The following is a 24,206-nucleotide window of genomic DNA, read 5'->3' as shown; positions in this document are numbered from 1 at the left end:
AGCCAAGTGACTTGGTGTATAGGGAGAAAAGGAGAGGGCCTAGAACCGAGCCCTGGGGGACACCAGTGGTGAGAGCACGTGGTGCGGAGACAGCTTCCCGCCACGCCACTTGGTAGGAGCGACCGGTCAGGTAGGACGAATCCAGGAGTGAGCCGCGCCGGAGATGCCCAGCTCGGAGAGGGTGGAGAGGAGGATCTGATGGTTCACAGTATCAAAGGCAGCAGACAGGTCTAGAAGGACAAGAGCAGAGGAGAGAGAGTTAGCTTTAGCAGTGCGGAGAGTCTCCGTGACACAGAGAAGAGCAGTCTCAGTTGAATGACCAGTCCTGAAACCTGATTGGTTTGGATCAAGAAGGTCATGACAAGCTGTGATGACAAAAGCTGTATCCAAAACCGCACCCTAATCCCAATGTAGTGTGCTACTTTTGACCAGAGCCCATATAGGCCCTGGGCAAAAGTAGTGCACTATATATGGAATAGTGTGCAATTTGGGATGGAGCCACTGTGTTCTCTCACGTACACTACAAGTTGTGATGACTGGGAAGTGTGGTTGATGACAAGCCAAGGAGTGTGACTCATTATGGCAGATTGTTATGAGTTTGAGCCGATCAAACAGCTTCCTAGCTGTCTAAATTTCCACCACAACGTCAATGTTGCTGCAACATGTTTTGATGCACCAGTGATCTGATCAAATGGCTATCAGGGCAAATGTTCCTGGGTTCACACACACACACACACACACACACCATCAACTGCCAGCAATACCACCTGACTAACTGAAATTTGGCCTGAAAGCCATAAGAGAGTGAATGGCACTGTAAACATCATTATAAAATGTTTGACTCACTTTAGATTAGGTAAGGGATCAACTTAGCTTACCCCATGAAGTTATACATTTACATTTACATATGTGTGGACACACACACACACACACACACACACACATATGGTCTGAGCTCCACAATATTCTGGTCGTGTGTCTGCTCGGAACATGTGTCTGTCAGGGTTTCCGTTAGCCGGTAATAGCCGGCTTTTGGCCATATTTTTTTGGGGGGTGAAAAGCCGAAAAATAAAAATTGGCACCAGAGAAGAAAAAAAAAGATAATTGCTTTTTAACGTTTTATTTTCATTTAGCCTAGGCCTACTGGTTGTATGAATATGGGATCTGTCATCCTACTACTATCCTAGAGTCTGTTTGGGCTATTTCTGTCTCAACAGAATGTACCGAATAAATTGAATAAAATTGTCAAGATGATATAGCCTAATTAGCCTACTCCTGTCTATACAGAAATAAATAAAATCATTCAAAATAGAGGCTACTAAAGCATGATTTGGCCACAGAGGATCATTAGCTTCCCCTGGCCTTAAAAAAAAACAAGAGTTGTGGATTGTTTGAAATCGTATTGCCTGTGCTGCTGGACTCTGTTAACATCCATGGACTCAGAGAATGTCAGTGTCATTTATATAGTCAGGAGCTGTTCTGCTGGACTCTGTTAACATCCATGGACTCAGAGAATGTCAGTGTCATTTATATAGTCAGGAGCTGTGCTGCATTTATATAGTCAGGAGCTATGCTGCTGGACTCTTAACATCCATGGACTCAGAGAATGTCAGTGTCATTTATATAGTCAGGAGCTGTTCTGCTGGACTCTGTTAACATCCATGGACTCAGAGAATGTCAGTGTCATTTATATAGTCAGGAGCTGTTCTGCTGGACTCTATTAACATCCATGGACTCAGAGAATGTCAGTGTCATTTATATAGTCAGGAGCGTGCTGCATTTATATAGTCAGGAGCTGTTCTGCTAGACTCTATTAACTCCATAATGGATAGACTCTCTTTCTTTCTTTTTCTTTGTTCTTGTTTGTCATTTTCTTTAAATGTGATTGTCCGCTTGGTCTGTAATCTTCTGTGATTTTCAATCATGTCTGGCTCGCTCTGTTTCTCCATCGCTCTCGCTCTCTCTCTCTCTCGCTCTGTTTCTCCATCTCTCTCGCGCTCTCTCTCTCTCTCACTCTCTCTGTTTCTCCATCTCTCTCGCTCTCGCGCTCTCTCTCTCTCTCGCTCTCTCTGTTTCTCCATCTTTCTCGCTCTCGCTCTCTCTCTTTCCCCATCTCTCTCTCTCTCTCTCTCTCTCTCTCGCTCTCTCTCTCTCGCTCTCACTCTCTCTCTCTCTCTCTCTCTCTCTCTCTCTCTCGTCTCGCTCTCTTTCGCTCTCTCTCTCTCTCTCTCTCTCTCTGTCTCGCTCTCTCTGTCTCGCTCTCTTTCGCTCGTTCGCTCTCTCTCTGTTTCTCTGTCTCGCTCTCTTTCGCTCGTTCGCTCTCTCTCTGTTTCTCCATCTCTCTCTATCTCTCTCGCTCTCGCTCTCTCTCTCTCTCTCGCTCTGTTTCTCCATCTCTCTCGCTCTCGCGCTCTCTCTCTCTCTCTCTCTGTCTCGTTCTCTCTCGCTCTCTCTCTCAATTCAATTCAATTCAATTCAATTTCAATTTAAGGGCTTTATTGGCATGGGAAACGTGTGTTAACATTGCCAAAGCAAGGGAAGTAGATAGTAAACAAAAGTGAAATAAACAATAAATATTAACAGTAAACATTACACTCAGAAGTTTCAAAAGAATAAAGACATTTCAAATATCATATTATGTATATATACAGTGTTGTAACAATGTGCAAATAGTTAAAGTACAAATGGGAAAATAAATAAACATAAATATGGGTTGTATTTACAATGGTGTTTGTTCTTCACTGGTTGCCCTTTTCTTGTGGCAACAGGTCACAAATCTTGCAGCTGTGATGGCAAACTGTGGTTTTTCACCCAGTAGATAAGGGGAGTTTATCAAAATTGGGTTTGTTTTCGAATTCTTTGTGGATCGCTGTAATCTGAGGGAAATATGTGTCTCTAATATGGTCATACATTTGGCAGGAGGTTAGGAAGTGCAGCTCAGTTTCCACCTCATTTTGTGGGTAGTGTGCACATAGCCTGTCTTCTCTTGAGAGCCAGGTCTGCCTACGGCGGCCTTTCTCAATAGCAAGGCTATGCTCACTGAGTCTGTACATAGTCAAAGCTTTCCTTAAGTTTGGGTCTCGCTCTCGCTCTCGCTCTCGCTCGCTCTCTCTCTCTCCATCCATCTCTCCATCTCTCCATCTCTCCTCCTCCAGCCCTCCCCAAGCCCCCAACCTCTCTCATAGTGACTGAGACCACAGCCACCAATGTGACCCTCTCCTGGGACTCTGGGAACCCTGAACCTGTGTCCTTCTACATTATCCAGTACTGGCCTAAAACCAACTACACAGGCTTCCAAGAGGTAGGTTCCAATGCTTCACTGGGTTACAACATGGTTAGGGTTGCAAAATCCCGGTCACTTTTCCCAAATTCCCAGGTTTTTCAGAAATCCTTGTTCGAGGACTCCAGATTTCCTGCTTTTTCCCCTCCTGATTCTGGGAAACACCAAGGTTGATAGTTCTGTAAGTAGCTTTGGATATACTGTAAGTGTTCGCTAAATAACCATATTATGATATTGTAGGTGGACGGAGTAGCTACCACCAGTTACAGCATCGGCGGGCTCAGCCCCTACTCAGAGTATGAGTTCCGTGTGATGGCGGTGAACAACATTGGGCGGGGGCCACCCTCTGACCCGGTAGAGACCCGTATGGGGGAGCAGGCTCCCTCTTCACCCCCCCTGAATGTCAAGGTTCGCAAGCTGTCTATCTCCAACATAATGGTCCAATGGGAACCACCCGAGAAACCTAACGGACAGATCATGGGGTAAGATGAAAAGGAATATGTCTTATGTAGGCTTAATGAAGGATTCCTAGACACTTCATAGCATGTGAATATGAATGCGTCCCAAATGGCATCCTAATCCCTATATAGTGAACTACTTTTGACCAGAGTCATATGGGCCATTTGGGACACAGCTTTTGTCTTATGAAGGCTTAATGATAGATGTTTCACAAGTCCTTTATAAGCAAATGTCATAGCGTACAGTGCCTTCAGAAAGTTTTCATACCGCTTGACCGTTCCACGTTTTGTTGTGTTACTGCCTGAATTCAAAATGGATTGAATTGATTTTGTTGCTCTCCACCAATCTACACACAATACCCCATAATGACGAAGTCAAAACATGTTTTTAGAAATGTTTGCAAATGTATTGAAAATGCAATACAGAAATATCTAATGTACATAAGTAATCACACCCCTGAGTCAATACATGTTACAATCACCTTTGGCAGCGATTACAGCTGTGAGTCTTTCTGGGTAAGTCTCTAAGAGCTTTCCATACTTGGATTGCAACATTTGCCCATTATTCTTTAAAAATTCTTCAAGCTCTGTCAAATTGGTTGTATGTCATTGCTAGACAACCATTTTCAGGTCTTGCCATAGGTTTTCAAGCAGATTTCAGACAAAACTGGAACTCGACCACTCAGGAATAGTCACTTTCTTCTTGGTAAGCTACTCCAGTGTAGATTTGGCCTTGTGTTTTAGGTTATTGTCCTGCTGAATGGTGAATTCATCTCCCAGGGTATGGTGAAAAGCAGACTGAACCAGGTGCCTGTGCTTAGCTCCATTCAGTTCATTTTTTATCCTAAAAACTTAGTTGTACTCAGTAATGTGTTGTATTGGATTTGCCCCGAACATAACACTTTTTATTCAGGACAAAAAGTGAATTGCTTTGCCATATTTTTTTGCAGTATTACTTTAGTGCCTTGTTGCAAACAGGATGCATGTTTAGGAATATTTTTGTTCTTTACAGACTTCCTTCTTTTCACTCTGTCAATTAGGTTAGTATTGTGGAGTAACTACAATGTTGTTGATCCATCCTCAGTTTTCTCCTATCACAGTCATTAAACTCTGTAACTGTTTTAAAGCCACCATAGGACTCATGGTGAAATCCCTGAGCGGTTTCCTTCCTCTCCGGTATCTGAGTTAGGAATGAAGCCTGTGTCTTTGTAGTGACTGGGTGTACTGATACACCATCCAAAGTGTAATTAATAACTTCCCCCATGCTCAAAGGGATATTCAATATCTGCTTTTTACATGTTTATCCATCTACTAATAGATGCCCTTCTTTGCAAGGCATTGAAAACCTCCCTGGTCTTTGTGGTTGAATCTGTGTTTGAAATTCACTGCTTGACTGAGGGACCTTACAGATAATTGTATGTAAGGTATGATATAACAGTTATTTTCTAACTAGATAATAATAATAATAATAATAAAATAATAATAATAATAATAATAATAATATGCAATTTAGCAGATGTTTTTATCCAAAGCGACTTACAGTCATGTGCGCATACATTTTTACGTATGGGTGGTCCCGGGGATCGAACCCACTACCCTGGCGTTACAAGCGCCGTAATCTACCAATTGAGCTACAACAATCAAACAAATATACAAATCATTAAGAAATACAGACACTATTTAAAAGCCTTTGGGTGATTAATAAAGTACTATATTGTCTTATCTTATCATATCTTAAAAAGCTTATATTTTTATAAAAAGTCTCAATTGGTACAGGTCATTTCGACTGTTGCTTTTTCAAATGTTGAATGTAACGATTTCTTTGTAACTATCACCAGGTACCGTGTGTACTACGACACAGACAAGAACGTCCCTCTGAGATGGTGGAAGAAACACAGCACTGACGACAGCACAGTGACCATCATATCAGGGCTGTATCCTGACGCCACCTACAATCTCAGGGTGCTGGGGTTCACCTCTGTAGGGGTCGGACCCCCCTCGGACATACTGCAGTTCAATACTCCGCATGAAGGTGAGAGAGGAAGTGTGTGTTAGGGTGGAGTGTGTGTTAGGGTGGAGTGTGTGTTAGGGTGGAGTGTGTGTTAGGGTGGAGTGTGTGTTAGGGTGGAGTGTGTGTTAGGGTGGAGTGTGTGTTAGGGTGGAGTGTACAGTATGTTATTAGGAGTCCTTCACAGCTAACCCTCTGAAAGGTCAGACTTATTATGAGTCCTTCACAGCTAACCCTCTGAAAGGTCAGACTTATTATGAGGATTCACAGCTAACCCTCTGAAAGGTCAGACTTATTATGAGGATTCACAGCTAACCCTCTGAAAGGTCAGACTTATTATGAGGATTCACAGCTAACCCTCTGAAAGGTCAGACTTATTATGAGTCCTTCACAGCTAACCCTCTGAAAGGTCAGGCTTATTATGAGTCTTTCACAACTAACCCTCTGAAAGGTCAGACCTATTATGAGGAATCACAGCTAACCCTCTGAAAGGTCAGATGTATTATGAATCCTTCACAGATAACCCTCTGAAAAGTCAGACTTATTTGGAGTCCTTCAGAGCTAACCCTCTGAAAGGTCAGAATAATTAGGAGTCCTTCACAGCTAACCCTCTGAAAGGTCAGACTTATTATGAGTCCTTCACAGCTAACCCTCTGAAAGGTCAGACGTATTCTAAGTATTTCACAGCTAACCCTCTGAAAGGTCAGACGTATTCTAAGTATTTCACAACTAACCCTCTGAAAGGTCAGACTTATTTGGAGTCCTTCAGAGCTAACCCTCTGAAAGGTCAGAATAATTAGGAGTCCTTCACAGCTAACCCTCTGAAAGGTCAGACTTATTATGAGTCCTTCACAGCTAACCCCCTGAAAGGTCAGACTTATTAAGAGTCCTTCACAGCTAAGCCTCTGAAAGGTCAGACTTATTATGAGTCCTTCAGAGCTATCCCTCTGAAAGGTCAGACTAATTATGAGTCCTTCACAGCTAACCCTCTGAAAGGTCAGACTTATTATGAGTCCTTCACAGCTAACCCTCTGAAAGGTCAGACTTATTATGAGACCTTCACAGCTATCCCTCTGAAAGGTCAGACCTATTATGACGATTCACAGCTAACCCTCTGAAAGGTCAGACTTATTATGAGGATTCACAGCTAACCCTCTGAAAGGTCAGACTTATTATGAGTCCTTCAGAGCTATCCCTCTGAAAGGTCAGACTAATTATGAGTTCTTCACAGCTAACCCTCTGAAAGGTCAGACTTATTATGAGTCCTTCACAGCTAACCCTCTGAAAGGTCAGACCTATTATGACGATTCACAGCTAACCCTCTGAAAGGTAAGACTTATTATGAGTTCTTCACAGCTAACCCTCTGAAAGGTCAGACTTATTATGAGACCTTCAGAGCTATCCCTCTGAAAGGTCAGACTTATTATGAGACCTTCAGAGCTATCCCTCTGAAAGGTCAGACCTATTATGACGATTCACAGCTAACCCTCTGAAAGGTCAGACTTATTATGAGGATTCACAGCTAACCCTCTGAAAGGTCAGACTTATTATGAGTTCTTCACAGCTAACCCTCTGAAAGGTCAGACTTATTATGAGTTCTTCACAGCTAACCCTCTGAAAGGTCAGACGTATTATGAGGATTCACAGCTAACCCTCTGAAAGGTCAGACGTATTATGAGGATTCACTGCTAACCCTCTGAAAGGTCAGACTTATTATGAGTTTTTCACAGATAACCCTCTGAAAGGTCAGACTTATTATGAGTCTTTCACAACTAACCCTTTGAAAGGTCAGACTTATTATGAGTTTTTCACATATAACCCTCTGAAAGGTCAGATGTATTATGAGACCTTCACAGCTAACCATCTCATAGGTCAGAGTTATTATGAGTTCTTCACAGATAACCCTCTAAAATGTCAGACTTACTATGAAGTCTTCACAGCTAACCCTCTGAAAGGTCAGACTTATTATAAGGATTCACAGCTAACCCTCTGAAAGGTCAGACTTATTATGAGTCCTTCACAGCTAACCCTCTGAACGGTCAGACTTATTATGAGTCCTTCAGAGCTATCGCTCTGAAAGGTCAGACTAATTATGAGTCCTTTACAGCTAACCCTCTGAAAGGTCAGACTTATTATGAGGATTCACAGCAAACCCTCTGAAAGGTCAGACGTATTATGAGGATTCACAGCTAACCCTCTGAAAGGTCAGACTTATTATGAGGATTCACTGCTAACCCTCTGAAAGGTCAGACTTATTATGAGTTTTTCACAGATAACCCTCTGAAAGGTCAGACTTATTATGAGTCTTTCACAACTAACCCTCTGAAAGGTCAGACCTATTATGAGGATTCACAGCTAACCCTCTGAAAGGTCAGATGTATTATGAGTCCTTCACAGATAACCCTCTGAAAAGTCAGACTTATTATGAGTCCTTCACAGCTAACCCTCTGAAAGGTCAGACTTATTATGAGTCCTTCACAGCTAACCCTCTGAAAGGTCAGACTTATTATGAGTTCTTCACAGCTAACCCTCTGAAAAGTCAGACTTATTATGAGGATTCACAGCAAACCCTCTGAAAGGTCAGACTTATTATGTGGATTCACAGCTAACCCTCTTAATTGTCAGACTTATTATGAGGATTCACAGATAACCCTCTGAAAGGTCACACTTATCAGGATTCACAGCTAACCCTCTGAAAGGTCAGACTTATTATGAGACCTTCACAGCTAACCCTCTGAAAGGTCAGACGTATTATGAGGATTCACAGATAACCCTCTGAAAGGTCAGAGTTATTATGAGGATTCACAGCTATCCCTCTGATAGGTCAGATTTATTATGAGACCTTCACAGATAACCCTCTGAAAGGTCAGGCTTATTATGAAGCCTTCACAGATAACCCTCTGAAAGGTCAGACTTATTATGAGTTTTTCACAGATAACCCTCTGAAAGGTCAGACCTATTATGAGGAATCACAGCTAACCCTCTGAAAGGTCAGATGTATTATGAGTCCTTCACAGATAACCCTCTGAAAAGTCAGACTTATTAGGTGTCCTTCACAACTAACCCTCTGAAAGGTCAGACCTATTATGAGTCCTTCAAAGATAACCCTCTGAAAGGTCAGACTTATTATGAGTTCTTCACAGCTAACCCTCTGAAAAGAAAGACTTATTATGAGGATTCACAGCAAACCCTCTGAAAGGTCAGACTTATTATGTGGATTCACAGCTAACCCTCTTAATTGTCAGACTTATTATGAGGATTCACAGCTAACCCTCTGAAAGGTCAGACTTATTATGAGTTCTTCACAGCAAACCCTCTGAAAGGTCAGACTTATTATGGGTCCTTCAGAGCTAACCCTCTGAACGGTCAGACTAATTATGAGTCCTTCACAGCTAACCCTCTGAAAGGTCAGACTTATTATGAGACCTTCACATCTAACCCTCTGAAAGGTCAGACCTATTATGAGGATTCACAGCTAACCCTCTGAAAGGTCAGACCTATTATGAGGATTCACAGCTAACCCTCTGAAAGGCCAGACGTATTATGACGATTCACAGCTAACCCTCTGAAAGGTCAGACCTATTATGACGATTCACAGCTAACCCTCTGAAAGGTCAGACGTATTATGAGGATTCACAGCTAACCCTCTGAAAAGTCAGACTTATTATGAGTTTTTCACATATAACCCTCTGAAAGGTCAGACTTATTATGAGACCTTCACAGCTAACCCTCTCATAGGTCAGATTTATTATGAGTTCTTCACAGCAAACCCTCTGAAAGGTCAGACTTATTAAGAGTCCTTCAGAGCTAACCCTCTGAAAGGTCAGACTTATTATGAGTCCTTCACAACTAACCCTCTGAAAGGTCAGACTTATTAGGAGTCTTTCACAGCTAACCCTCTGAAAGGTTAGACTTATTAGGAGTCTTTCACAACTAACCCTCTGAAAGGTCAGACTTATTGTGAGTTCTTCACATTTAACCATCTGAAATGTCAGACTTATTATGATTTCTTCAGAGCTAACCCTCTGAAAGGTCAGACATATTATGAGGATTCACAGCTAACCCTCTGATAGGTCAGATTTATTATGAGACCTTCACAGATAAGCCTCTGAAAGGTTAGACTTATTATGAGTCCTTCACAGCTAACCCTCTGAAAGGTCATACTTTTTATGAGGATTCACAGCTAACCCTCTGAAAGGTCAGACTTAATATGAGACCTTCACATCTAACCCTCTGAAAGGTCAGACGTATTATGAGACCTTCACAGCTAACCCTCTGAAAGGTCAGACTTATTATGAGTTCTTCACAGCTAACCCTCTGAAAGGTCAGATGTATTATGAGACCTTCACAGCTAACCCTCTGAAAGGTCAGACTTATTATGAGTTCTTCACAGCTAACCCTCTGAAAGGTCAGACTTTAATATGAGACCTTCACATCTAACCCTCTGAAAGGTCAGACGTATTATGAGACCTTCACAGCTAACCCTCTGAAAGTTCGGAGTTATTATGAGACCTTCACAGCTAACCCTCTGAAAGGTCAGACTTATTATGAGTTTTTCACAGCTAACCCTCTGAAAGGTCAGACTTATTATGAGTTCTTCACAGCTAACCCTCTGAAAGGTCAGACTTATTATGAGTTCTTCACAGCTAACCCTCTGAAAGGTCAGACTTATTATGAGTTCTTCACAGCTAACCCTCTGAAAGGTCAGACTTATTATGAGTTCTTCACAGCTAACCCTCTGAAAGGTCAGACTTATTATGAGTTCTTCACAGCTAACCCTCTGAAAGGTCAGACTTATTATGAGTGCTTCACAGCTAACCCTCTGAAAGGTCAGACTTATTATGAGTTCTTCACAGCTAACCCTCTGAAAGGTCAGACTTATTATGAGTTCTTCACAGCTAACCCTCTGAAAGGTCAGACTTATTATGAGTTCTTCACAGCTAACCCTCTGAAAGGTCAGACTTATTATGAGTTCTTCACAGCTAACCCTCTGAAAGGTCAGACTTATTATGAGTTCTTCACAGCTAACCCTCTGAAAGGTCAGACTTATTATGAGTTCTTCACAGCTAACCCTCTGAAAGGTCAGACTTATTATGAGTTCTTCACAGCTAACCCTCTGAAAGGTCAGACTTATTATGAGTTCTTCACAGCTAACCCTCTGAAAGGTCAGACTTATTATGAGTTCTTCACAGCTAACCCTCTGAAAAGTCAGACTTATTATGAGTTCTTCACAGCTAACCCTCTGAAAGTTCAGACTTATTATGAGGATTCACAGCTAACCCTCTGAAAGGTCAGACTTATTATGAGGATTCACAGCTAACCCTCTGAAAGGTCAGACTGCTTGTGTTGTGGAGAGCTGTATCTTTACCTCTCTACACAACACTCACCTGTCCCTCTGTCCTGCTCTGTCCCTGTCTACACAACACTCACCTGTCCCTCTGTCCTTCTCTGTCCCTGTGTCCAAACACTCACCTATCCCTCTGTCCCTGTGTCCAAACACCCACCAGTCCCCCTGTCCTGCTCTGTCCCTGTGTCCAAACACTCACCTATCCCTCTGTCCCTGTGTCCAAACACTCACCAGTCCCCCTGTCCTGCTCTGTCCCTGTGTCCAAACACTCACCAGTCCCTCTGTCCTGCTCTGTCCCTGTGTCCAAACACTCACATGTACCTCTGTCCCTGTGTCCAAACACCCACCAGTCCCTCTGTCCTGCTCTGTCCCTGTGTCCAAACACTCACATGTACCTCTGTCCCTGTGTCCAAACACCCACCAGTCCCTCTGTCCTGCTTTGTCCCTGTGTCCAAACACTCACATGTACCTCTGTCCCTGTGTCCAAACACCCACCTGTCCCTCTGTCCTGCTTTGTCCCTGTGTCCAAACACTCACATGTACCTCTGTCCCTGTGTCCAAACACCCACCTGTCCCTCTGTCCTGCTTTGTCCCTGTGTCCAAACACTCACATGTACCTCTGTCCCTGTGTCCAAACACTCACCTGTCCCTCTGTCCTGCTCTGTCCCTGTGTCCAAACACTCACCTGCCTGGGGGTCTACACACAGCTTACTCCCCCCCTCTCTTTATCCGTTTCCGCATCTTCCACTAACCCAGGAGAATCACCTCCTCCTCAAGTCTCCATTGCCCAGCAGCTGTTTCAAACTAAACAGCTACGATCCAACCTCCTCTTCCTCCTCACCTCCACTTCCTCATACTCTTCTTTCAAACCTTTCACTCGCTGACCTACAGTTGGTTCCAAACAGCCACGAAACCACTCCCACTCTTCCTCCTCAGGTTTCAGTATTGTCATCTACCCTATCCCTCCTGACACTAACCTTCCTGCCTGTGGAAGAAAGGGAGAGAGAGAGAGAGAGAGGGAGGGAGGCTGGGACCAGCTAAGGCCAAATACATTACTGAGGTACTCTAGGGCTAAAGGTAAAGGTGTGTTCAGTGTTCTCTGTGTGTTCAGTGTTCTCTGTGTGTTCAGTGTTCTCTGTGTGTTCAGTGTGTTCAGTGTTCTCTGTGTGTTCAGTGTTCTCTGTGTGTTCAGTGTGTTCAGTGTTCTCTGTGTTCAGTGTTCTCTGTGTGTTCAGTAATCTCTGTGTGTTCAGTGTGTTCAGTCTGTTCAGTGTTCTCTGTGTGTTCAGTGTGTTCAGTGTGTTCAGTGTGTTCAGTGTGTTCAGTGTGTTCAGTGTGTTCAGTGTGTCCAGTGTTCTCTGTGTGTTCAGTGTTCTCTGTGTGTTCAGTGTGTTCAGTGTTCTCTGTGTGTTCAGTGTTCTCTGTGTGTTCAGTGTGTTCAGTGTTCTCTGTGTGTTCAGTGTGTTCAGTGTGCTCAGTGTGTTCAGTGTTCTCTGTGTGTTCAGTGTGCCCCCTGCATAAGCTAATTTATTTATTTCTATGTGATTTGGTTTATTATTAGTATGTGATGTGGTTTTGTGATCTTTGATTTTAAGAACTAGAGCAATGAACAACCGGTTAAGAAATGTCTAGACGTGACAATCAGTAGTCAACTAGTGAACTAGTGGTGATCATTTGGTTTTGTAATATTGTGTAAAAATATTTTTATACTGTGTGATGCAATAAGATGTTGTCTATCTAGCTAGCTAACATTAGCTAGCAGCTAGAAGGGTGTTGCATACGTTTATAATTTCTTGCATTTCAGGTGGAGCGTGGTAACTGGATCTCTAGAAAGGAGCATGCAGACGGCCGACCAATAACTATTTTTCCTTTTGTTAGGTTCTGACAAACAGAGTGAAAAATTAACGGACAACTAGTCAAAGCTCAAACCAAGTCTATTCACCCAATGGGTCCAATAGCTGCAAAGACAAAAGACATATTTACACAAGCACATGTATTTATACCTTCCTCCTATGCCGAGTCTCCTCCTTACACATCTGGACAGCCAATACATCTCTGTTGCTAGGCAGGACTTTAGTGATGCCTGTTCTTTCTCATTTCATCTGACCTGACCTCGGCCCAAATTCCTCACCCCTTCCCCAACTCACGGCTGTCCTGTTGACTGGAGCCAGACTGTGGCCCTTCTCCATAGGATACATGATGTCTAACAATTACATTTTCTGACAGAAAGTAAACGTTCTGCATTCCCCTCTCGACCTCAGTAGCGTGAATAAGGATATTTCATATTTCAAGTTTAGAAGTCAGTACCCATCACCCATTTTAATTACATTACAGCACGTCACCGAATGCCACCTGTCATATCTTGGGTGCATATATTATTTGTCAATAAAGAAACTTCTGATTGTGAACTGGTCTTTGTTTGACACTCCAAGACATTACTATGTCACAGCGTCTAGGTGTGACTGGTTTTGAAAGCACCAAACTGGTGTCGCTTTACTGAAGAACACAAAGTACACTAAAGGCCACATGACATGCTTATTGGGGAAGGGGTTTAACTGTGGAACTAAAGAGAAACAAGTCATCTTGCATTTTCCAGCCCTGATTCCATGTTATTACATAGAAACTGCCATCTCTGTTTCCACGTTACAAACCATGGGCTTTAGTTGGGAGGGATTTGGGGGGGAAACTACATCGGTAACTACTATTGGCAACTAATGGTAATTACTGAAGATAACCTAGAAATAACATAGTTATTACCTACGTTATTGCCCTGTTATTACCGTGATGTAATGTAAAGCGCTACCGAGGTCTGTGATGTGTGTGTGAAACACGACTGATAAACGCCAACCGCTGTCGTCAAGGTTTCAGTGACAGGGTTAACACACCAGGGGGGGGTCGCATTAGCTTTCGGAAATCTGCATTTTCAAAAAAAAAAAGCACACCATCCGATGACAACAGAAGAGCAACGCTATTTGGCTAGCAGCCACACATACTGTATGTAAATGAGCTCATATTTTTTAGTGAATACACATCAGGAAGAGGACTTTTTACGTCATCATGCTACATGTTCATAAAGACAAGAATACAGCTAAGGGCCTATGTGCCAACGACACCTTATGCACATACAGTGCCTTCGGAAAGTATTCAGACCACTTGACTTTTTCCACATTTTACAGCCTTATTCTAAAATGGATTAAATAAATACAAATCCTCAGCAATCTACACACAATACCCCATAATGAGAAAGCGAAAACAGGTTTTTAGATTTTTTTGCAAATGTATTCAAATTAAAAAACATAAATACCTTATTTACATAAGTATTCAGACCCTTTTGCTATGAGACTTGAAATTGAGCTCAGGGACATCCTGTTTCCATTGATCATCCTTGAGATGTTTCTACAACTTGATTGGAGTCCACTTGTTGTAAATTCAATTGATTGGACCTGATTTGTAAAGGCACACATCTGTCTATATAAGGTCCCACAGTTGACAGTGCATGTCAGAGCAAAAACCAAGCCATGAGCTCGAAGGAATTGTCCGTAGAGCTCCGAGACAGGATTGTGTCGAGGCACATATCTGGGGAAGGGTACCAAGAAGGTCCCCAAGAAAACAGTGGCCTCCATCATTCTTATATGGAAGAAGTTTGGAACCACCAAGACTCTTCCTAGAGCTGGCCGCCCGGCCAAATTGAGCAATCGGGGGAGAAGGGCCTTGGTCAGGGAGGTGACCAAGAACCTGATGGTCACTCTGACAGAGCTCCAGTGTTCCTCTGTGGAGATGGGAGAACCTTCCAGAAGGACAACCATCTCTGTAGCACTCCACCAATCAGCCCTTTTATGGTAGAGTGGCCAGACAGAAGCCACTCCTCAGTAAAAGGCACATGACAGCCCGCTTGATTGTCAAAAGGCACCTAAAGACTCTCAGACCATGAGAAACAAGATTCTCTGGTCTGATGAAACCAAGATTGAACTCTTTGGCCTGAATGCCAAGCGTCACGTCTGGAGGAAACATGGCACCATCTCTACGGTGAAGCATGGTGGTGGCAGCATCATGCTGTGGGGATGTTTTTCAGCGGCAGGGACTGGGAGACTAGTCAGGATCGAGGGAAAGCTGAACGGAGCAAAGTACAGAGAGATCCTTGATGAAAACCTGCTCCAGAGCGCTCAGGACCTCAGACTGGGGTGAAGGTTCACCTTCCAACAGGACAACGACCCTAAGCACACAGCCAAGACAACCCAGGAGTGGCTTCGGGACAAGTCTCTGAATGTCCTTGAGTGGCCCAGCCAGAGCCCAGACTTGAACCCGATCGAACATCTCTGGAGAGACCTGAAAATAGCTGTGCAGCAATGCTCCCCATCCAACCTGACAGAGCTTGAGAGAATCTGCAGAGAAGAATGGGAGAAACTCCCCAAATACTGGTGTGCGAAGCTTGTAGCGTCATACCCAAGAAGACTCAAGGCTGTAATTGCTGACAAAGGTGCTTCAACAAAGTACTGAGTAAAGGGTCTGAATACTTATGTAAATGTAATATTTCTTGTTTTTTATTTTTAATAAATTAGCAAGAATGTCTAAAAACCTATTTTTGCTTTGTCATTATGGGGTATTGTGTGTAGATTGATGAGGGGAAAAAACAAATGTATCAATTTTAGGCTGTAACCTAACAAAAAGTCAAGCGGTCTGAATACTTTCCGAAGGCACTGTATGTAAATATAAAAACAGACGTAGTTGTTTTTGATCTGATTGAACCAATCTCTCAGTCCAGAGTCTGCACCCCCTCCCTCCCCATCCTTGGTTATGTTTATTATTTTAGCTTGATTCCTCCCTCCCATGCTCCCCCCACACCTTTACAGCCAGTCTAAGCTCCACCTCCCTCAAGGTGAGTTGGGTGGCCCCGCCTGCTGCGTCCCGTCACGGCGCCATCGTGGCGTACACCGTTAGCTACCAATCCACGGCCAGCGCCAGCGAGGACCCCGATCGCCACGAGGTGCCTGGCATCGGAGCAGACGCCTAGTTACGTGCTGGAGGAGGGCCTGGAGAAGTGGAGTACCAGGTCTGGGTTAGAGCTCACACTGATGTAGGCCCGGGCCCAGAGAGCGCTGCGGTCAGGATCAAAACTAAAGAGGACGGTAGGTTGGGGTCTGGTTCTGGTTCTGGTTTGGGTTGTACCATCGACCTCTCTGGGTGAAGCTCTTCTACACCGTCTGACGACTCCTTCCGTTCGTGTCTTCGGCTCTCCTGCCGTAATCTTCCCTTTTCTATTTGTCCCTTGTTTTTAACAGTTTCTGGTCTCTACTGGTCTCTACTGGTCTCTACTGTTTTCTACTGGTCTCTAGTGGTTTTTCCTCATCTCGACTTGTCTCTACTGATTTATGCTATTTTCGACTGGTCTCTATTGGTCTCTACTGGCTTTTACAGGTTTCTACTGGTTTCTGCTGGTCTATACTGGTATCTACTGGTCTGTACTTGTTTCTGTATGTATCTTCTGTTTTCTACTACTTCTACAGGTTCTGCTCCACATCTCTTCCCCCTGTACTCCCTGTACTGGTGATCACTCTCTCTTCTCCCTGTACTGGTGATCATTCTCTCTTCTCCCTGTACTGGTGATCACTCTCTCTTCTCCCTGTACTGGTGATCACTCTCTCTCTTCTCCCTGTACTGGTGATCACTCTCTCTTCTCCCTGTACTGGTGATCACTCTCTCTTCTCCCTGTACTGGTGATCACTCTCTCTTCTCCCTGTACTGGTGATCACTCTCTCTCTCCCTGTACTGGTGATCACTCTCTCTCTTCTCCCTGTACTGGTGATCACTCTCTCTTCTCCCTGTACTGGTGATCACTCTCTCTTCTCCCTGTACTGGTGATCACTCTCTCTTCTCCCTGTACTGGTGATCACTCTCCATAGCATTGATGCTATGGACTGGCCCGCCTCGCCCCAGACCTGAATCCAATTGAGTACATCTGGGACATCATGTCTCGCTCCATCCACCAAAGCCACGTTGCTCCACAGACTGTCCAGGAGTTGGCGGATGCTTTAGTCCAGGTCTGGGAGGAGATCTCTAAGGAGACCATCCGCCACCTCATCAGGAGCATGCCCAGGCGTTGTAGGGAGGTCATACAGGCACGTGGAGGCCACACACACTACTGAGCCTCATTTTGACTTGTTTTAAGGACATTACATCAAAGTTGGATCAGCCTGTAGTGTGGTTTTCCACTTTAATTTTGAGGGTGACTCCAAATTCAGACCTCCATGAGTTGATACATTTGATTTCCATTGATAATTTTTGTGTGATTTTGTTGTCAGCACATTCAACTATGTAAAGAAAAAAGTATTTAATAAGATTTTTTCATTCATTCAGATCTAGGATGTGTTATTTTAGTGTTCCCTTAATTTTTTTGAGCAGTGTATTTGCGGGGAAAAAAACGTATTGGAGGTGATGCAGACAATTAGATTGATGGAAGTTACAATCTAACTGCAATATTAAAGTTGAACTACCCCCAAAACATTTTTGGGGCTATAACTAGCAATGCAAATGTATTTCTGAGATACTAATAATATTAATACACAGATCATAGCTAGCTAGCTAACAGTACGCGTTAACTTGCAATGGAGATTACTTTCTGAGAAAATTACAAATGTTTAATATCTAAAAATGTAGCTAGACTCTTACCCGTATAGATGGATGAACGCTTCATGGCAGACTGGAACCACTTTAACTAAGTAAGACGTCCTGTGTCATTTCGTTTTGTTTGTCGCTACAGCTTGTTTGGCCCGTTGTGTCAAGACACTCCGGTTCACACTGACCGTGTGCAGAAAGTAGTCCATCACAACTTTTTCCCACTGATCTTTGTCGATGGCGCCTGCTAAACTCAGGGCAGCCATGTTGTTGGGAGCAGTAGCAACACTTTTGCAGTTCTCCAATGGCTAACGTTATATCTTTCAAAAAAAAGGCTTGGCAGACCAATCCGAACTCATCTCTCGGCATGTCCAGCCCATATATTAGCTCAGCCAATCATTGCTAACGGGAAGGTTCCTGTATTTTTTTTGTGGATAAACCAAATAGGCTTGTAATTGTATTTATTTATTCATATTTACAGAGTTTGTTATTAAGGCACATGAAAGTTGACATGTTCCAGAAGGCATTTCTGCCACACAAAAAAAACACATAAAAAAATGCCTCTCTTGTGAAGTAGTGAAACGAGTCACATATGATGAATGGCCGGTTACACTTTGCTTCTTGAAAGTCCAACATCTTTAAAACTTGACTGCTGACATGCAAAACATTTTGGGACTAATGAAAAAAATACCAAAATATTGTTTTTTGAGTGGATTTTCCCTTTAAGATAATTATTCAGTGTTTGAAGTCAATGCACCAACGCCCCTCCTACCATGACGTTCCCCAGTGACCAGTAGTTTTTGGGGCCAGAGTCCTCAGATAGCACATTTCCTAAAAAAACAGACACGTGTATAGATGAGTCAAGTTGGGATCTTAGATTGGTAGCTAACTTGTCTAGTTGTCGGTTCACTACCAGCGCTGCCTCCTTCTCCAGCACTCAAAAGCACCAGACCTCTTGGTATACTGCATTTTTCTTGCCTATTCTCAGCTGTATAACACTTTTTCCCTTCTACCCTTTCCTTACCATTTGTTACCCTGTTCATAAATTAGATATACTCCCTTTAAGAGTGTGCTCCTAATCTCAGCTCGTTACCTGTATAAAAGACACCTGGGAGCCAGAAATCTTTCTGATTGAGAGGGGGTCAAATACTTTTTTCCCCCCCCCTCACTGTACATGTTACTGCCGTGCCTTGTTCATGAAGACTAGAGATGTTAATTGCTGTCACAGGCAGCTAGGCAGGGAGCTTTGTAGACACACAGACAGGAGAGGACAAACATGTTACACTGTGATGTTCGTTTAATCATGGCAGTTTGCAATTCATTATTTGAAGTCAAAATGTCCTCTCTTCCTCACTTTGTGGTTGCTAGGTACTCATGTGAAGATTAAAGACAAAAAAATAGAATAATTACATTTTTTTTATTAACATTTCTATTACAGGCGAATTATTTTCAGTGGCTTTTTTAAAAAAAGTTTTTGAACAACTGATATTTAATGAACGTGTTTATCAACTTAAGTTTAAGGCTAGAAATCAGGGATTAAGAACATGGTATTTTCCAACACAATGCAGTTGTTTCTATATTTGACAAAACAATCCTCACCAATGCCAGGAGGATGCTACCAGCTGACTGTGTTTTATGTGTCATCCTCTGGGATTCTTTTCACTTAATTTTTTAAAAACCAAAAATAAAATGAATAAATCAATACTGTGGGGTATTACAGGTGGTTGAAGACAGACTAAGGAACCAGGTATTACAGGTGGTTGAAGACTAATGAAGAAGGATGGACTGTGCTTCTTCGTCATCCATCTTGCAAGACTCAAGCATGATGATGTCACCCACATGGCTGGCTGTAGCCTCAGTGTGATGATGTCATCCACATGGCTGTCTGTAGCGTCAGTGTGATGATGTCACCCACATGGCTGGCTGTAGCCCTTAGAGAATGATAGAGGCCTGTAATGGCCAAAAGGCCTGGTTATCATGGGCAGAACCATTTTAACGTAGTCAACTGGGTGGGACTTCCAACTTCGTTGGCTGATCCCTCCTGGTGACCCTGTGGGAGTCACGTCCAACTGGTCATCAGGAAGGATCAGCCAATCGTGAAGAAACAAAAATGGACTAATTCAAAATGGAGATAGGCTCAATGGCGCTGCCCATGCTGTCACAGTTGCTATAATGGGGGCACATACAAAGATGAGATCTCTATCTATCTCTGTGGTGTGAAGCCTCAGTGTGATGATGTCATCCACATAGTGTGGTGGGCAGAATGTGACATCAAGGGAGGGAATCATTTGTGATGCGTTTTTCTCAAAAGGAGAGACAGGCAAGTGCTCCTGGCTGCTTAGTGGTTGGGATTAGCATGCCTGGATGGACATGCACTTTGATTCAGCCAGCCAGTGAGAAACATCTGATCAGAGCAAGGCTCTTTGTGTGTGTGTGTGTGTGAGAGAGAGAGAGAGACACAGGAGGTTGGTGTTACCTTAATTGGGGAGGATGGGCTCGTTCTAATGACTGGAGCAGAATCAGTGGAACGGTATCAAATACATCAAATACATGGTTTCCAGGCCATTATTATGAGCCGTCCTCCCCTCAACAGCCTCCCCTGTGGTGTGTGTGTGTGTGTGTGTGTGTGTGTGTGTGTGTGTGTGTGTGTGAGTGTGTGTCTGTGTGTGTGTGTGTGTGTGTGTGTGTGTGTGTGAGTGTGTGTGTGTGAGTGTGTGTGTGTGTGTGTGTGTGTGTGTGTGTGTGTGTGTGTGTGTGTGTGTGTGTGTGTGTGTGTGTGTGTGTGTGTGTGTGTGTGTGTGTGTATCTTTTGTGTGTATGTGTGCGTCGTCGTGAATCATTTGTGAGGTTAGAGACAGGCAAGTGCTCCTGGCTGCTTAGTGGTTGGGATTAGCATGCCTGGATGGACATGCACTTTGATTCAGCCAGCCAGTGAGAAACATCTGATCAGAGCAAGGCTCTTTGTGTGTGTGTGTGTGTGTGTGAGAGAGAGAGAGTGTGTGTGTGTGAGTGTGTGTGTGTGTGTGTGTGTGTGTGTGTGTGTGTGTGTGTGAGTGTGTGTGTGTGTGTGTGTGTGTGTGTGTGTGTGTGTGTGTGTGTGTGTGTGTGTGTGTGTGTGTGTGTGTGTGTGTGTGTGTGTGTGTGTGTGTGTGTGCGTGCGTGCGTGCGTGGAATCATTTGTGATGCGTTTTTCTCAAAAAGGAGAGACAGGCAAGTGCTGTGTGTGTGTGTGTGTGTGTGTGTGTGTGTGTGTGTGTGTGTGTGTGTGTGTGTGTGTGTGCGTGCGTGCGTAGCGTGCGTGCGTGCGTGCGTGCGTGCGTGCGTGCGTATGCGATGCGATCATAAAACCAGTCAGGCAGAAATACATACATTGTGTGGAGGAAAGTCCCTGCCATACAGATATGACAATAATACAATAAGATATGATATGGAGACATTTTGATATCCCAATTAAGATAAAGACCTGCTCTATCTACACACGCCTGGTGCAGTGGTCTGATAAAGACCTGCTCTATCTACACAGCCTGGTGCAGTGGTCTGATAAAGACCTGCTCTATCTACACAGCCTGGTGCAGTGGTCTGATAAAGACCTGCTCTATCTACACGCCTGGTGCAGTGGTCCTATAAAGACCTGCTCTATCTACACAGCCTGGTGCAGTGGTCTGATAAAGACCTGCTCTATCTACACAGCCTGGTGCAGTGGTCCTATAAAGACCTGCTCTGTCTACACAGCCTGGTGCAGTGGTCTGATATAGACCTGCTCTATCTACACAGCCTGGTGCAGTGGTCCTATAAAGACCTGCTCTATCTACACAGCCTGGTGCAGTGGTCTGATAAAGACCTGCTCTATCTACACAGCCTGGTGCAGTGGTCCTATAAAGACCTGCTCTATCTACACAGCCTGGGTGCAGTGGTCTGATAAAGACCTGCTCTATCTACACAGCCTGGTGCAGTGGTCCTATAAAGACCTGCTCTATCTACACAGCCTGGTGCAGTGGTCTGATAAAGACCTGCTCTATCTACACAGCCTGGTGCAGTGGTCCTAGTTCTCCAATGGCTAACGTTATATCTTTCAAAAAAAAGGCTCGGCAGACCAATCCGAACTCATCTCTCGGCATGTCCAGCCCATATATTGGCTCAGCCAATCATTGCTAACGGGAAGGTTCCTGTATTTTTTCCGTGGCTAAACCAAATAGGCTTGTAATTGTATTTATTTATTCATATTTACAGAGTTTGTTATTAAGGCACATGAAAGTTTACATGTTCCAGAAGGCATTTCTGCCACAAAAAAAAACACATTAAAAATGCCTCTCTTGTGAAGTAGTGAAACGAGTCACATATGATGAATGGCCGGTTACACTTTGCTTCTTGACAGTCCAACATCTTTAAAACTTGACTGCTGACATGCAAAACATTTTGGGACTAATGAAAAAAATACCAAAATATTGTTTTTTTGAGTGGATTTTCCCTTTAAGATAATTATTCAGTGTTTGAAGTCAATGCACCAACGCCCCTCCTACCATGACGTTTCCCCCAGTGACCAGTAGTTTTTGGGGCCAGAGTCCTCAGATAGCACATTTCCTAAAAAACAGACACGTGTATAGATGAGTCAAGTTGGGATCTTAGATTGGTAGCTAACTTGTCTAGTTGTCGGTTCACTACCAGCGCTGCCTCCTTCTCCAGCACTCAAAGCACCAGACCTCTTGGTATACTGCATTTTTCTTGCCTATTCTCAGCTGTATAACACTTTTCCCTTCTACCCTTTCCTTACCATTTGTTACCCTGTTCATAAATTAGATATCTCCCTTTAAGAGTGTGCTCTAATCTCAGCTCGTTACCTGTATAAAAAGACACCTGGGAGCCAGAAATCTTTCTGATTGAGAGGGGGTCAAATACTTATTTCCCTCACTAAAATGCAAATCAATTTATAACATTTTGACATGGATTTTTTTGTTGTTATTCTGTCTCTCACTGTTCAAATAAACCTACCATTAAACTTATAGACTGATCATGCCTTTGTCAGTGGGCAAAACGTACAAAATCAGCAGGGGATCAAATACTTTTTCCCCTCACTGTACATGTTACTGTCCTGCCTTGTTCATGAAGACTAGAGATGTTAATTGCTGTCACAGGCAGCTAGGCAGGGAGCTTTGTAGACACATAGACAGGAGAGGACAAACATGTTACACTGTGATGTTCGTTTAATCATGGCAGTATGCAATTCATTATTTGAAGTCAAAATGTCCTCTCTTCCCTCACTTTGTGGTGGTTAGGTACTCATGTGAAGATTAAAGACAAAAAAATTGAATAATTACATTTTTTATTAACATTTCTATTACAGGCGAATTATTTTCAGTGGCTTTTAAAAACAGTTTTGAACAACTGACATTTAATGAACGTGTTTATCAACTTAAGTTTAAGGCTAGAAATCAGGGATTAAGAACATGGTATTTTCCAACACAATGCAGTTGTTTCTATATTTGACAAAACAATCCTCACCAATGCCAGGAGGATGCTACCAGCTGACTGTGTTTTATGTGTCATCCTCTGGGATTCTTTTCACTTAATTTAAAAATAAATAAAATAAAAATGAATAAATCAATACTGTGGGGTATTACAGGTGGTTGAAGACAGACTAAGGAACCAGGTATTACAGGTGGTTGAAGACTAATGAAGAAAGGATGGACTGTGCTTCTTCGTCATCCATCTTGCAAGACTCAAGCATGATGATGTCATCCACATGGCTGTCTGTAGCCTCAGTGTGATGATGTCATCAACATGGCTGTCTGTGGCCTCAGTGTGATGATGTCATCAACATGGCTGTCTGTAGCCCTTAGAGAATGATAGAGGCCTGTAATGGCCAAAAGGCCTGGTTATCATGGGCAGAACCATTTTAACGTAGTCAACTGGGTGGGACTTTCCAACTTCATTGGCTGATCCTCCTGGTGACCCTGTGAGCTACGTCCAACCGGGTCATCAGGAAGGATCAGCCAATCGTGAAGAACAAAATGGACTAATTCAAAATGGAGATAGGCTCAATGGCGCTGCCCATGCTGTCACAGTTGCTATAATGGGGGCACACACAAAGATGAGATCTCTATCTATCTCTATGGTGTAGCCTCAGTGTGATGATGTCATCCACATAGTGTGGTGGGCGAATGTGACATCAAGGGAGGGAATCATTTTGTGATGCGTTTTTCTCGGAATGAGAGACAGGCAAGTGCTCCTGGCTGCTTAGTGGTTGGGATTAGCATGCCTGGATGGACATGCACTTGATTCAGCCAGCCAGTGAGAAACATCTGATCAGAGCAAGGCTCTTTGTGTGTGTGTGTGAGTGAGAGAGAGAGACACAGGAGGTTGGTGTTACCTTAATTGGGGAGGATGGGCTCGTTCTAATGACTGGAGCAGAATCAGTGGAGCGGTATCAAATACATCAAATACATGGTTTCCAGGCCATTATTATGAGCCGTCCTCCCCTCAACAGCCTCCTGTGGTGTGTGT

General features: G+C 43.5%; 1 protein-coding gene across 2 annotated transcripts in view; it reads left to right on the top strand.

The window, feature by feature from the left end:
• The window catches only part of LOC121578357 (receptor-type tyrosine-protein phosphatase F), a 231,295-nt gene extending 217,794 nt beyond the window's left edge, over positions 1–13,501 (top strand). For both annotated transcript variants that reach the window (XM_045223274.1, XM_045223272.1), the window contains exons 5-9: positions 3,156–3,301; positions 3,521–3,762; positions 5,577–5,770; positions 12,030–12,170; positions 12,898–13,501. In XM_045223274.1, coding sequence (XP_045079209.1) covers positions 3,156–3,301; positions 3,521–3,762; positions 5,577–5,770; positions 12,030–12,170; positions 12,898–12,911 — 737 coding nt within the window. In that variant the 3' untranslated portion in view covers positions 12,912–13,501. The remainder of the gene's footprint in view (positions 1–3,155; positions 3,302–3,520; positions 3,763–5,576; positions 5,771–12,029; positions 12,171–12,897) is intronic.
• Positions 13,502–24,206: the final 10,705 nt, after the last annotated feature.

The sequence above is a fragment of the Coregonus clupeaformis genome, chromosome 1 (genome assembly GCF_020615455.1).
Source record: "Coregonus clupeaformis isolate EN_2021a chromosome 1, ASM2061545v1, whole genome shotgun sequence".
Taxonomy (NCBI): Eukaryota; Metazoa; Chordata; class Actinopteri; order Salmoniformes; family Salmonidae; genus Coregonus; species Coregonus clupeaformis.
This window is presented reverse-complemented; position numbering and strand designations above follow the sequence as displayed.